The sequence below is a fragment of the Pelobates fuscus genome, chromosome 2 (assembly GCF_036172605.1).
Source record: "Pelobates fuscus isolate aPelFus1 chromosome 2, aPelFus1.pri, whole genome shotgun sequence".
NCBI lineage: Eukaryota > Metazoa > Chordata > Amphibia > Anura > Pelobatidae > Pelobates > Pelobates fuscus.
The window spans coordinates 342049049-342064191 of NC_086318.1; the positions used below are offsets into that span (position 1 = coordinate 342049049).

Genomic DNA, 15143 nt, shown 5'->3' on the forward strand with positions numbered 1-15143 from the left:
ATGTACTATTTAGCATTAGCACCCAAAACAATTAGAATTTTTAAAAGTGCGCTGTAAGCACAGTATTTGACGGTTCTATTTGACTCTCAGATATGAAGTGCACACCCCAAATGTACTATTTAGCACCCAAAACAATTTACATTTTTCAAAGTGCACTGTAAGCACAGTATTTGACGGTTCTGTTTGACTCTCGGATATGAAGTGCACCGCAGGACGCAAATGTACTATTTAGCACAAAAAAGTGTGATTTTTTTAAACCAACAATGTAACAGTAGTATTTAAGGGTTTTATTAGACTGCAAGAAATGCATATTTGCAGTATTTAAAAATGCCTAGATGTTGCCCACTGAGCTACCAGAACAGGATTAAAGTCATGTGCCTGGCACACATGCAGTTGCAAGTGCACTGCACTCTCTGTGGCACTGGGCTCAGGGCAGGGTACAAAAATGTAGTATAGCACCCACTAAAATAATCGCTCTAGTTTGAATAATCGCTGCAGTTTGCAGATTCAACACCAGAATTCTTTCCTAAGCTGTCCCTCACAGCTGCAGCATCCTGTCCCTGCACTAATAAGAGCTCATGTGACGTGCGGCGCTATGTGACTACAGCTTATATATAGAGGCTGTTTCACATGCTGCACTGGCCAATCACAGCCATGCCATTAGTAGGCATGGCTGTGATGGCTTCTAAGGGCAAACGAGTCAAGCGCTTGTTGATTGGCTGCCCTGCAGCCTTTCAAAACACGCCATTAAATCGCTGAACACCGAACTCCAACCCGAACTTACACTGAAATATCCGTGTTCGGGTCCGGGGTCCAAAAACCGTAATGTTCGGTACGTAATGCTCGGGTTCACTCAACTCTACTTACATACACTATAGTAGCGTGTTGTGCAGTTAGGGACTGCACTCCCTTGTTAGTAGTGAGCAGTAGTGAAAAACTGGAAACCAGGATAAAAGTTAAGAATTTATTCAGCAATTATAAAAACAATAAAGGGACAATGTCCATATAAAATACCAGAACGTGTTTCACTACTGTTTGTAGCTTCCTCAGCCGGGTATATAGTTCAATAATCCTTAGTTCCACACTGCTTGTTTATATACTCCCTAAATTGGATGGGGTATATAAACAAGCAGTGTGGAACTAAGGATTATTGAACTATATACCCGGCTGAGGAAGCTACAAACAGTAGTGAAACGCGTTCCGGTATTTTATATGGACATTGTGAACCTCTCTTCCTCCAGAGAGCGAAGCAGAAACAGCTCTTACAAGAGCTAGTGATTATTCAAGGGAGTATGATGAGCATAGCAATCCCCTGTAGCAGTTTCCCCCAATAAGAGACAAGACTCTAGATTGAGGGTAAAGTAAGAACTGAAGGTTTAATGGAGCATACTGGTCTTTATACAAATTTCCCCACAGGGTTACCGCCCAGGTGGACCTTGTGGGGCACAGGACATAAAGTCAACAAGCCAATAAAAACAGTGTTGTACATTAGACACTCCCAGATACTGTTTGATTTCCCTTCTTTTTCCCCAAGCAGATATCTACCCATAAAGCATGCACATTTTCCTCATCACACTCTACTTGCTTAAGATTTATCTCAGGGTTGATACACAAACATACCCCACCACCTTTTCTGTTTTTTCTATCCTTTATAAATAATGTGTAACTATTTAAGTTGACTGCTCAGTTATGTCATGTATAATTCCACCATGTTTCTATTATGCCTATTATGTTATAGTGCTTAGTGTATGCTATTGCCTCTAGTTCCCACATTTTGTTATTTAGGTTCCTTGCATTAGAAATCATACTTTTAATATTATAATGAGTCACTTCTACTTTATGTGAATTTTTATTACTATTACACGCCTCCTCTGTTCTGATTTTTCCCCACCCCCTTGTGATGAGCTAAAGCCCATCTCCTTTCTGTCTTTTCTCCATTTTGTAGATTTCTGTGTACCTCCACCCCACCACTAGTTTAAAATCTCCTCTAATGAGAGCAGACCACCTCTGTTTAGGTGCAATCCATCATGGCTATAAAGATTGTACCCAAGCACAAAATTGGCCCAGTGCTCTAAAAAGCCTAAACCCTCCTTTCTGCACCATGACTTCAGGCAGTTAGGCTACCTCCAGTCCACAGAGCCATGCACCACCATCTATTAAAATGGGCACCAAAACCAACAGACTAAGAAGTCCCGGCGAACAGACCTAGCCATGAATTGCTCCTCAACTTCCAAAATGTTTGGATGTAGTAGGCTTCCAGGAGGGAGTCTCAGACCTTCAGTTCAGTGAACAGGCATCCCATAGTACAAAAAAAAATGGAGTGGTAACAAGCAAATACCAAATAGTATGAAGATTTCTGCAATTATTTCCCAGGAAATTTTCTGTCCCTTCTTGCCTAGTCTATTGGACACCAACGTCATCAGTTTGTCCTACTGAAAATGAAGGACCTTTTCAGCAGCTCCATTCTCAACACACAGAATACACCACCATTCAATGAATCATGATCTCCAATTTGTACTTAGAGATTCTATAATTTAAAGCTGGAAGGAGAAACATCTATGGGTAATGTCATGAAATGCATTTCTTAAATGAAAAGTCCTAAATGCATGGAATAAACTTCAGAGGTGGACTATACTAATAACATGGATTTTGAGAAATGCACTCCATTGTCCTATACAGATAAAGAGGAGAAGGTAAAGAGACAGTATAAAGCTAATTGTTCAAACTGTAAATGAGAAAATTAGATTTGAAAAACAGAAAACTAGGAATGTAATGATATATATTTATAATGCAATCTTGACATGAAAATAATATTTACATGTACCCGATGCTGAAAGTGTCAATCCCTGTACTGCCAAAACCTAGTAAGGACCCGAGCATATGCAGCAGTTGCAGGCCCATATCCTTAATCAACCTAGATCTTAAACTATTTGCAACAATTCTGGCCAACCAGATTAAGACCCTCCTGCCTGAGTTGATCCACACAGACCAGGCAGGGTTCATACCAGGTCGAGAAGCCAGGGATAACACCACCCGCAACCTCAATATCACGCATGGTGCGTCAACATCTAAAACCCCAACAATACTACTCTCAGTCGACGCGAAAAGGCGTTCGACTGAGTGAACTGGGACTTCCTCTTCACCACTCTTGAAACACTGGGGATGGGTCCTAATTACATGCAATGGGTGCGAACACTGTATAGGGTGCCATCAGCCACAGTTAGTGTTAACGGACAAAACTCACCCTCGTTTAACATCAGCAATGGTACAAGGCAGGGGTGCCCCTTGTCACCCCTCCTCTTTGTTATGGCCATGGAACCCTTCTTAACAGCAATCAGAACAAATGACAACATAAAGGGCTTTTGTGCAGGAGGGAGGGAGATCAAGGTATCTGCCTTCGCGGATGATGTACTTCTCACCCTCACACACCTAGAGCAATCCCAAAAAAGAAATTGACCAATTTAGCGCATGCTCGAACTTTAAAATTAATGCTGATAAATTCGAAATAATGGGATTAGAATTGAGCGCGGCGCAAACTACTGGGTTCCGCGACATTTGTAGCTATAAATGGACAGATTCAGGCCTCACATACCAAAGGCCTCTATAGAATGAATTACCTCTGTTAAACGGCATTGCCTCCAAACTTAAACAATGGGACAAACTTCACTTTTCACTCTTTGGAAGGGTCAACATCCTTAAGATGATGATGATACTGCCAAAAATTCTTTATATGTTTCAAACCCTCCCAATCGAGCAAGACCACACATTTTTCCACACACTGAAAAAGTATTTCCTCTCCTTTGTGTGGGGGCTTAAAAAAAATCACGGCTGGCATATGAGACCCTGGTCTACCCCACACTTACAAATACTACATAGCGGTTCTACTTACCAGAGTGAGGAAGTGGACAGATGAAAGCCATAAAAAAAGCATGGTATGAACTAGAGCAAAGCTTTTCCTCAGTACCACTTACCACATTCCCCTGGCAAACTTGCCACTTACAAAAGATATTGAAAACCCCACAACCCCTTAATGTAGGTTACATAAAACACCATGGGACTTGTCCCCAGGTATTTCTCCGTTATACCCATTACACACAACCCAGATATCCTGGGAGGCAGAGGTGCACCAACCCTGTCGAAACTACTGGGGAAGTCAGACCCACAACTAAGTAACATACTGACGGCAGAAACACCCCCCAAAGTCATAAGCCTACAGGGTCCTGGGGGACACCACTCACTCACTGAGGCACTGAGGTGCTCACAACTGAGACACTCCCTAACTTGTACAGTACTCCCAAACTGGACCCCTAGGGAACTGACCCGCTTCGAAAGACTATGTACTGCTACAAGTACACACAAACGCACACTTTTTTAAATATACAAACTGCTCCAATCATCCCACGATGGACAGAAGACCATTACCTACCAGCAGAAATGGATAAAGGGACTACACAGGCATACATTACGGTCCAGACATATCTTTATGTAGCTCCACAAAACCCAGACTGGAACCGTGTGAGAAAATAGGAACGCCTAATCCTCACACAAATCCCAAAACCCATGGAGGGTGATGCTAAAAATGCGTTGAGATGTACATAGAAGGGTTGGCCCTGTATAGGAGAACCCGGAGTGTTCACATGTTATGGAAAATGTATACATTGCCTCGCTGTACTGTACTATGTTTCGATGAAATGACACGAATACCGTGTCACTATATTGTATTTGTAAGTTTGTGAAACTTATCCTCATGACTAACCCCTTTTTTTCCTTTCTGTACCCATATTGTTTATTCGATATACCAATAAAATTGGAATAAAATAAAATATATATATATATTTACATGTAATATCCCCTCCTATCTATTCACAGGATCGAATTGGGCTGTGCATTTGCTAAAAGACATGATACATGCGACTTATAATAAAACTCCACCAGGAGTGATCCCACTGCTAGAGTTTGGAGCTCCCAACAAATTTGAGGTTTGTATGCCAATCAGCAAAACAAAATATGATGCATATGCATGTATATTAGATTTCTTGCCAATCAGGACAGGAGGGAGTTGGAGGAAGTGGGGTTAAAAAGGGGCAATTCACATGTTTTTCTTTACCTTACAGAAACTGAAGGAAGAGTCTTCACCTAGACTAATAGCAACACATTTAAATTATGATCTAATACCCAAATCTTGCTTCAAAAAGAAGACAAAGGTAATTTATTAAAATTCTTATATTTCAGTAAATTTGATGACTGGTTAAGATTAGTAATATAAGGTATTGGTATCGAGATTGAGATGCATTTAGGTGCCAACAAGGACACGACCTGCATGCACTGTAAACCTTATAAAGTACATGCCTGATATTTCTCCTGAGAAAATATGATTCCATTGTCTTGCCCAAACCTGAACCAGTAAGAGAATGTCACAGTATAGATTAGTTTTGATGCACCCCAAGGTGGCAATGAATGGTTAATAGTAATAGGTGGGAAGTCAAATCTAAACAGTAAATAAAATGTTTTAAATACAATTCCATTAGAATATAAATGTCTATGGAAAATGTACAGTAATACATTGTATATATATATGTCATGCCTAGGTTTCTGTAGAGTAGTACATTTCCTCCTTGACTCAGCCCAATAAACAAAACATTTACTGGGATCAGAAGTGGTACAACACTTCCTATGATACCTTGGGAGTGAGTGTGCAGGCATATGCATCTTGTTCTTTAATATCGTATGAGTATATAAGCACTCAGGCATTCTGTCTATCCTGCAACGCATAGTAACTGTAATATGGTTCTCTGATGTGGACTCCAGGACCCAAAGGAATGGTCTAGATTTTTAAGAATTTATGAAAGGAACACTCCAAGGAACTTTCCAAACACTCCAGGGAACACTAATTTAGCTTGCTGAAGTGGCAATAGTGCGAGGACGGTCTAGTTCCCTCATGTGGTGAAATGAAGAAGAGAACAGTGCATTAAAGTAGCAATATACGAATATTCTGTTATTCACATTTGGATATAAGCTGTGGTTTTATAGCTCAGTAGTTTATTAACATTTTTATTGATATTTTTTATTATATACTAAAACTAAGCTATAAATGCATGAATTGACCGGAGACTTTTTGTCAAAATTAACTGAGCTGAAAAATTGTCCAATTATATATTTTATCAGCTTTAAAGCTAAATTATTAAAGTTCACTGCTTAATTCCAGATAGCTTCTGGTTTAGCAAAAAAACGAACGAATATATGATTCAGAACAATCAATCTAAATCTGACAGAGCCAAAAGTATAATTCCTTAGTCATTAAGTCTAAAGATTTTACATAACTGGATAATGCTTTACCACACTGTGACATTGTGCTTAAATCTGATTTAACTTATGTTTGTGTTTTGTAGATGCTGGTTGTGTTTCGCAATCCCAAAGACACAGCTGTGTCACTTTTTCATTTCTATAACAACAACCCAATGCTTCCCAACTATAGTTCATTTGATAATTTTTTTCCAGATTTTTTAAGTGGAAAAGGTAATTTATACTCAATTTCTGGTGTTTTGGTGTGTATAATGTAGTTCTGAAAGATACAGTATCTCACAAAAGTGAGTACACCCCTTACATTTTTGTAAAAAAATAAATATATATATATATATATATATATATATATATATTATATTATTTTATATATTTTCATGAGCCAACAGTGAAGAAATGAGTCTCTGCTACAATGTAAAGTAGTAAGTGTACAGCCTGTATAACAGTGTAAATTTGCTGTTCCCTCAAAATAACTCAACATACAGCCATTAATGTCTAAACCGTTGGCAACAAAAGTGAGTACACCCCCTAAGTGGAAATGTCCAAATTGGGCCCAAAGTGTCAATATTTTGTGTGGCCACCATTATTTTCCAGCACTGCCTTAACCCTCATGGGCATAGAGTTTACCAGAGCTTCACAGATCTCCACTGGGGTCCTCTTCCACTCTTCCATGACCACATCAAGGAACTGGTGGATGTTAGAGACCTTGCACTCCCCCACCTTCCATTTGAGGATGCCCCATAGATGCTCAATAGGGTTTAGGTCTGGAGACATGCTTGGCCAGTCCATCATCTTTACCTTCAGCTTCTTTAACAAGGCAGTGGTCGTCTTGGAGGTGTGTTTGGGGTCATTATCATGTTGGAATACTGCCCTGCATCCCAGTCTCTGAAGAGAGGGGATCATGCTCTGCTTCAGTATGACACAGTAAGTGTTGGCATTCATGGTTCCCTCAATGAACTGTAGCTCACCAGTGCCAGCAGCACTCATGCTGGGCCAGACCATAACACTCTCACCACCATGCTTGACTGTAGGCAAGACCCGCTTGTACTCCTCACCTGTTTGCTGCCACACAGGCTTGACACCATCTGAACCAAATAAGTTGGACTGCCCAAGTAACCGAGTGCCCACGGTGCCAAGGATCTACCTACCGACAGACTGGAGTCTGCCCAGGGTGGGGGCACAAGAGGGTGACCCGTTGCAGAGATGCCCGCGGGTGTGGATGGCCCATCCTAACTCGACAACATAAAGGACTCATCCTGCTGAAAGCTCAGATACTAAGGACAACCCAGCTCCCGTATTGTTTAAAGTTTTATTATAAATTTTTCTTTCATAAGCATTCATTCATTCTACATGTAAGAGTTGTAATAGACTAGGTAGTAATAATGCACTTAATTTAATATGCTAGTTTAGATGTTCATTTTGGTTATAAATGTGCAAGGAAATACGGATCGATGAACATTTGACCTGGCAGCAAGGACTTAACAAGATGTTTCTAATTGCTACCATGAGTTTTTCTTGTCAATATATTAATACATTGACGTGCCGCATAGCTAAGGGCCGATCAGACAGCCCACGGATTCGTAAGACCGCTAACATTAAACAACAGAGTACAGCTTAGCTCGCATGATCCACAGATAGATAGATATTCATATTGTGCAGCAATCTTGAGGTGCAAATGACAGTTGAGCATACAGCTATACACAAGTGCACACGTAGTATAGGTAGACTATTAGCACATACGTAATAGCCTGGCTACAGCACCATATACTATTACACCACAGATTCAACGCATCAAACATAATTGGCAACACTACCAGAATACAACATCATTCACTCTGCTTAACCTTTTTGATGCAACTAACTCTGCAAAGCCTAAGATATACTTAATTTGTCAAAGCTTGATTATCACGATATATACGCCTCTGCGCAGGCAACCACATGTTATTATGGTCAAACCATACAAAGCTTGCCTCTATGCTATCAGCAACCTCTATATTCACGCCTCTGCGAAGGCAACCACCTACCTGCATTGTAATATGTTCAGTACCCATACATAAATTGCGATGACAATAAAAATACTTGAAATATATATATATATATATAATATCTCAGGCCTGCTATTGGGCTCTCTTTTTGGCTTACCACCTTCCCCTCCAGAAGAAGGATCTTAGTGTTTCTAAACTGATGGAAATATTTATTCCCCAGCCCCACATATAAAATGGTGGGGCACTGTCCCAAGTGATCCCATGGACAAGCTTCACCTGATGGTGCTCTGAATACGATGAGCAGCTATCTGGAATCAAGCGCTGTAACATGGCTTTGTGAAACAAAAGAAATCAACACTGGAAAAAGTCTTGCATTCAAACTCTGTTGTATATTTCCATACAGCTTGTGAATTCATTTATTGTCCCTCAAAAAATTCTACATTTCCCTGCTAAAATTGTGTATAATATCTACTGTTATCTAGGAATGTTGTAATTCAGTTTGAGAGACAGAGGTGACTTCAAGAGGTGATTAGACTTGGTTGCACTAATATCAGAAACACAGCAAAAATATATTGATGCTGAATATTTTCATCCAGGTTTGGAATGAAAAATAAAAGATGCCACAGGCATTACGCATTGTGACATGGTGGCAATAAAGGGTTAAGCTGCCCTGGTTTTACAGTTAGAGAAAGTCAAGTAAAATTCATTATCGCTGGTTAAGTTGTTGGGCAGAGTGGGACAGGTAGCTGGGCAGATTTGGTGACACAGCTTGTTGCTGGGGACAAGAGCTGGTTGAGGATTGGTTGCAGGCCGTGAGCGAGTAAGGAGCGGGAAGCCAGGTAAGCATAAAAAGTGATGGCACAAGCGCAATTCCTGTCAGCTGTGTCAAAGTCAGGAGAAGCGCGGATGGGCGCCCTCCCTCCCTTATTTGATAACTTTATTTATAATTAATGTTGCGGTGTTAGACCGCATTGGGGCAAAGTCATCCTCAGGTTCAAATTCTGAGGAAGGATATGTGTTAAATGGTTGTATATAAAAGGCGGGCAGGTTAGCTATGACTGACTGGCAATTAAGTGATGGAGAAAGTTAAAAGTTTTGGAAGTAAAGTTAAAGGGTTATGTAAATATGTTACCGCTATCAAGTTATGGTGGTATGCCCCTTTTAAGCTTTAAATAAACACCATGGCCTAGCCCAGGGGTAGGCAACCTTTTAGCAGCACTGTGCCAAAATATGATTGTGATGTCCCATAGCGTGTCAGTCCTATTTCTTTAAATTGAGGTGTGCATGTTGCCATATACTGCTTGTGTTATTTATACTGCAGTTGCTTTGTATCATTGTATTTGTGCGTATATGAGCTATTATATTGTATATGTTCATTAATAGTTTTTGGTATCATGTATAATACCTATGAATTTGAGCTGTGTATGGGGGCTGCTTGTGGAATTTTGTGTGGATGGATATGTCACATTGTGTATTTGGTAGTGTGTGTATGTGTGGGGCTGTTTGGGGTATTGCATGTGAGAGGCTGCATGTGGGGTTGTGTGCATGTATGTGGATTGTTGGTGGTGGTGTGTTTGTGCGGACTGTGTGTGTGTTTGTATTATTTGTATGAGGGGAGGGTTATTCTGCAGCTCTGAGGCTTCCCTGGGTTCCAGTGAGGACCAGGCTGGCCAGGTACAGCTCAAGGACAGAAGCTGCAACAGGAAGCTGTGGGCTGCTTTACTGCAGTGTGGATTACCATTCATAAGTGCTGGGAGGAAGTGATCTGAGATCACTTCTTCTATGTGCTCCAATGCATAAATTGAGGATTGTCCATCACCACCTTTTCATATTATAGATATCTGAAGTTTCATTGGGACTCCTGACAGGCCAGAGCCTGTTTGGCTCTTGTAGCCTTGAGTGCCGTGCAAAGGCACCTCGAGTGCCGTGCATGGCCCTAGTGCCGTAGGTTGCCTACCCCTGGCCTAGCCTATTGAAATATAAATAAACTGTGTCTGTGTTTATTGTGTGGTCTGTTATTTATTGCAAAATATTGCTTACATATACTTCTTACATTTTATTTTACATTAGGTCAGAATTTAGTAACTAATAAATCACAGGTCACTACTGGTTCTGTTATGAAAATATTAAGGATGATTTTTATGTGCTAATAATATATTTCCAGGCCCTTCACTTTGCAACTTCACTAAAAAAAATGTTTTATATCATTTTAGTTATGTATGGGTCATATTTTGATCATGCTGTTGAATGGAACAAGTACATTGATGAAAGCAGAGTTTTATTGCTGACATTTGAACAGATGAAAGCGGTAAGTTGAATATGGTCAATAAATATACCATGTATTAGGGCTGGCTAATAATAGATTATATTATGTCATACAATTCACCACTTTAAGCATTTTATTTCCATCATGCATTCGGATTTAGCACATCTCCAGGAGAAAGCATACCAGGAAGATATACACTGATAAGCCACAACATTAAAACCACCAACAGGTGAAGTGAATAACATTGATTATCGTTACAATGGCACATGTCAATGGGAGGCAGAAAGTGAACAGTCAGTTCATGAATTTCATGTGTTGGAAGCAGGAAAAATAGGCAAGCAAAAAGAACTGAATGACTTTGACAATGGCCAAATAGTGATGGCTAGATGACTGAAGAGTATCTCCAAAACAGCAAGTCTTGTGGCGTGTTCCCAGTATGCAGTAGTTCGTACCAACCATCAGTGTAGCAAGGAAGCTACTGTAGCTCAAATTGTTAAAACATGCAATGATGGCCATGATAGAAATGTGTCAGATTATGCAGCGCATTGCAGGTTGCTGTCTATGGGGTTGTGCAGCTGCCAACCGGTCAGAGTGCGCAAGATGATCCCTGACCATTGCACAATGGTCCTTCAATGTGGATGTGAACATCAGAACTGTACCATGTAGCAGTGAAAGAATGTTGCCTGGTCTGATGAATGATCCCTTTTAGATCAGGTAGATGGCCAGACTTGTGTGCATAATTTACCTAGAGAAGAAATGGCAGCAGAATGCACTATGGGAAAAAAAGGCAGGCCTGCGGAGGCAGTGTTATGCTCTCAGCAATGTTCTGCTGGTAAATCTTGGGTCCTGGCATTCATGTGGATGTTACTTTGACATGTACCACCTAACTAGAGATTGTTGCAGACCACATATATTATCTTTATGGCAGTGGTGTTCTGATGTCAGTGGCCTCTTTCAGCAGGATAATGCACCCTGCCACACTGCAAAAATAGTTCTGGAATGATTTTAGGAACATGACAAAGAGATGTTTTGGCATCACAATTGGGACCAACATGATAATAGGCACCGGTTTTAATGTTGTGGCTGATCAGTGGAGTTTCAATCCCACAGAGCAAATTTTAGTCTGTGTTTGGCAGTTGTAGCCCAATACCCCCACAATAAATAGTATACATGTCACATATATGGGGTCCACGAGACACCAGAATTAGCTCAAAAACAGAGTATCTTTTTTCACCACCATGAGATGCACTGTTGGCCTGCCATGCCTAGCAATTTGTTTAATAGTCGCATGGTTATGCACTAGAAAATCCAAATTTTGGATCATAGAGATTACTTTTCAATTAATCTATTTTGGACTAAAATTGTCTGGTACATTCCAAACACATCCCAGTTTAGTGACAAACACTGTCAGATTGCGCTTAAACAGTTTGCTGTAGAAACACAGGTAGGAAGCAAGTGAAAAAGATTAAAGATTACCAGATAAAAAGTACCACTGTTGTAACTTCCATAAAGATGTGATATTGGCACTATAGATGCCGAGCTATTCCAAATATGTCAATGATATTGCAATTATTAATAAAAAATAAAAATAAATCAGGGCAACTAAATAAATGTCATGAGTGCTCAACGTAAAGATCTAGCATTCATTTCCAACATAATCACCATAGCACACCTCATTTATCAAAATGCTCTTTAATGGTACTAAAATAGGCATAAAATGTATATACAAGAGGTCTTTAACCCTTTAAGGACACATGACTGCAATATTCCGTCATGATTCCCTTTTATTTCTGCAGTTGTGTCCTTAAGGGGTTAAGAAGATTTAAAGATAAAACCGCATCCAATGCTAATGAATGCAGAAATTATTATGGCTTAAATTAGAAAATGTACTACAATATAGATTATAAGTGCTACCTTTAAAAGATTGTGCCAATCGTTCTCAATTCTCTTGGCACAGTCTTGGCGCAGTCGTTTAAAGATAACACTTGTGATCTAGTGAGTACATAAGTATTTCTACTTTCATGAGCATTTGTATATAGTCTTAAAGACTATTATTGTACCAATAAAGAGTATTTCTGATAAATACAGTGTGCTATGGTGTTTGTTTACTGTATATTATTTATAAAGAACCTTTGCAGGCAACAATCTGAAAGTGGAACTACCAGTGTTCCTATTGGCTTTAATGTATTTAGAAGTTCTGTTGTATCATGTAGATATGTAGACACGACATCCTCACATGTTTTTGGTGGCTTGTTACTGATGATGGGGAGCATATTTTTTATAGATTTTTCAATATCGTGAGATATATTGGACTTGTTTTGTTGTCATTGGGTTAAATGTCAACACTCTTGTAGTTATTTACTAAATTGTTACTTGTACTAAGATTACCCTGATGACATGTTTCACATTTATCAAACTGGCCCATAACTTACCAAGCCCTTGGGTGTACCTGGAATCTAACATTTTCATTTACTATAGAATGTTCTCTGCTGAGTTTGTAAAGATATCTTTTTTCGAATTGCTCTCATATCATTCTTGATTTGAATATCTTTTAACTATAACAGATAAAAATTTAGTATGTAACTTTTATTTTAAATTTTGTTGAGCTAGTATAGCTTTATACTCACCAGTGAATGCCCCCTGGGCAAGACAACTAACCGTATAAATCCATCTCAACTAATAATATAAATGTCCCAAATACTCATAGACTGTAAGTACGCTTAAGCAGGGCTTTCTTTACCTTATTTCTCATATCCCCTTTCTATAATTGCGAAATGCAATTCATTTTGTCACAAATCAAATTTTGGCTTAATTTTAGCTTATTCGGAAATGTCTGAATGTCTCCAAATCGTCGGAAACTGTAAACTAAACGAAAACCAATGGATCCGTAACTAATCAGATCAATTTGTTTTCATGAGGATAGGATATTAGGACTTTTATTTCAGCTGTTTAGTAGATATCTACTAAGATATAAATTGATACTTTGCAACTTTGTGACCGCCACCTTCAGTAATTACCAATAAGAAATAATAGGTGTCTCTTAAAAAGGTAAAATGTTCTTAACAAAACTCAATTTGTTGAAACGAAATAAAACTAAATTCAAGGTGTGTAATAGAAATGATACATTTTGTTATGAATAAATCCCTTGTCTCCTATTGTATGTAGGACTTGGAAGTCTCAATAAAGAAGATTGCAGAGTTCTTTGGGTTCCCTCTGACTGAGGAGCAGGTTAAAAATATAGCCAATGGAGCCTCATTCAAGTCCATGAAGGAGAAATCAGGAGAAACTCACGGGAAATTTGGACCAGTTATTTTCAGGAAAGGTATGCTAGTTGTCCTAAAATATATAAAAAAAAAAAAATGTAGTGTTTTAATGTTAACACATTCCTCAAACCTTATATAAAGAATATGCACATCACTATTATTACTCTGTAGGATTACATAACTCTGGAAGATTACAACTAGTCCTAGTCTCATTATTTATGGAAATATGGGATTTGCAAGACTTGTTTTGGGGTAGTCAACATACGGCAGTTCACCTGGCATGGAGGCTCATCTGGACTAGATGATCCATCTGAGGATATATTCCTCAGCCTAAAAATACACATATATAGTGGAAAGTGAAACATCAACTTTTACATACCATAATCAAATTACAATATCCTTGGTTATCACTACCCATTATAGAACGATTTCAGTTAGAAGCAAAACTCAATGACGCCCTACTTTAAGGCTACACCCTTAGTAAACACATAGCAGCTGACTCAGCTATTTAGCACATCCACAACAGACTAGCTCCAGGGCTGTATAAATATCCTGTCTCTTGTTAAATAAATGAGTGGTTTAATCGCTTCATTAAGCCTTGTCTAGTGTTTGAGTATGAGGTTGGTAGAGATTTTTAGTACTCCATCAAGTGGTTGTGAGATACCACTTGATGTTCAGGCTGCTAGGCAAGGAACACTGAGGTACCAAGTTGTTGCAATAGCTCCTGAATGTACCTGGTGGAACATAGTAAGGACAGATGCTTAAGCAAGTTCAGTTCTAGGTGGAGTGTCACTTTAAACAGTTATGAAATGTATCTCTCCGTTGACTACAGGGCTAATATAGCCTTTGTGTTTTAAAATAAAAGGGGCCTTTGTTGATAAATCTGCTATGTTATTTTTAGGTGATGTGGGAGACTGGAAACAATACTTCTCAGAAGATCAGAACCAGCAAATTGATGCAAAATTTGAAGAGTGCTTAGCAGGAACAAAACTAGGAGAATTGCTGCAGTATAACATACATTGCAAATAATACACGCAAAAATATGAACTGAAAATAATCAATAAACATTTATCCATCTTTAAATTATTCATTTTGCAGGAGAAAATTCTTTGTTTTAGATTTAGGTTATGTGAAAAAAAAATCTGAAAATTCACAAATAATGAAATTCTGCTTTGGTATATTTTCTCATATGAAAATAAAACCGTCACATTATTGGTAATAAGATGTTCCCGAAAAAGAAGTAGTACATACTGATGTATTCTCTGTGCTCACATGAAAAACTATCACGGAGATTAGAAAACATATTAGTGGAACAACTACAAAAAATCT

The 15143-nt window shown here is 39.0% G+C and overlaps 1 protein-coding gene across 1 annotated transcript in view; it reads left to right on the top strand.

Moving 5' to 3' along the window:
- Positions 1-14900, top strand: part of LOC134587315 (sulfotransferase 6B1-like) — a 32486-nt gene extending 17586 nt beyond the window's left edge. The window contains exons 2-7 of the mRNA XM_063443602.1: positions 4870-4979; positions 5115-5204; positions 6390-6516; positions 10499-10593; positions 13717-13873; positions 14716-14900. Coding sequence (XP_063299672.1) covers positions 4870-4979; positions 5115-5204; positions 6390-6516; positions 10499-10593; positions 13717-13873; positions 14716-14843 — 707 coding nt within the window. The 3' untranslated portion in view covers positions 14844-14900. The remainder of the gene's footprint in view (positions 1-4869; positions 4980-5114; positions 5205-6389; positions 6517-10498; positions 10594-13716; positions 13874-14715) is intronic.
- The last annotated feature ends 243 nt before the right edge of the window (positions 14901-15143 follow it).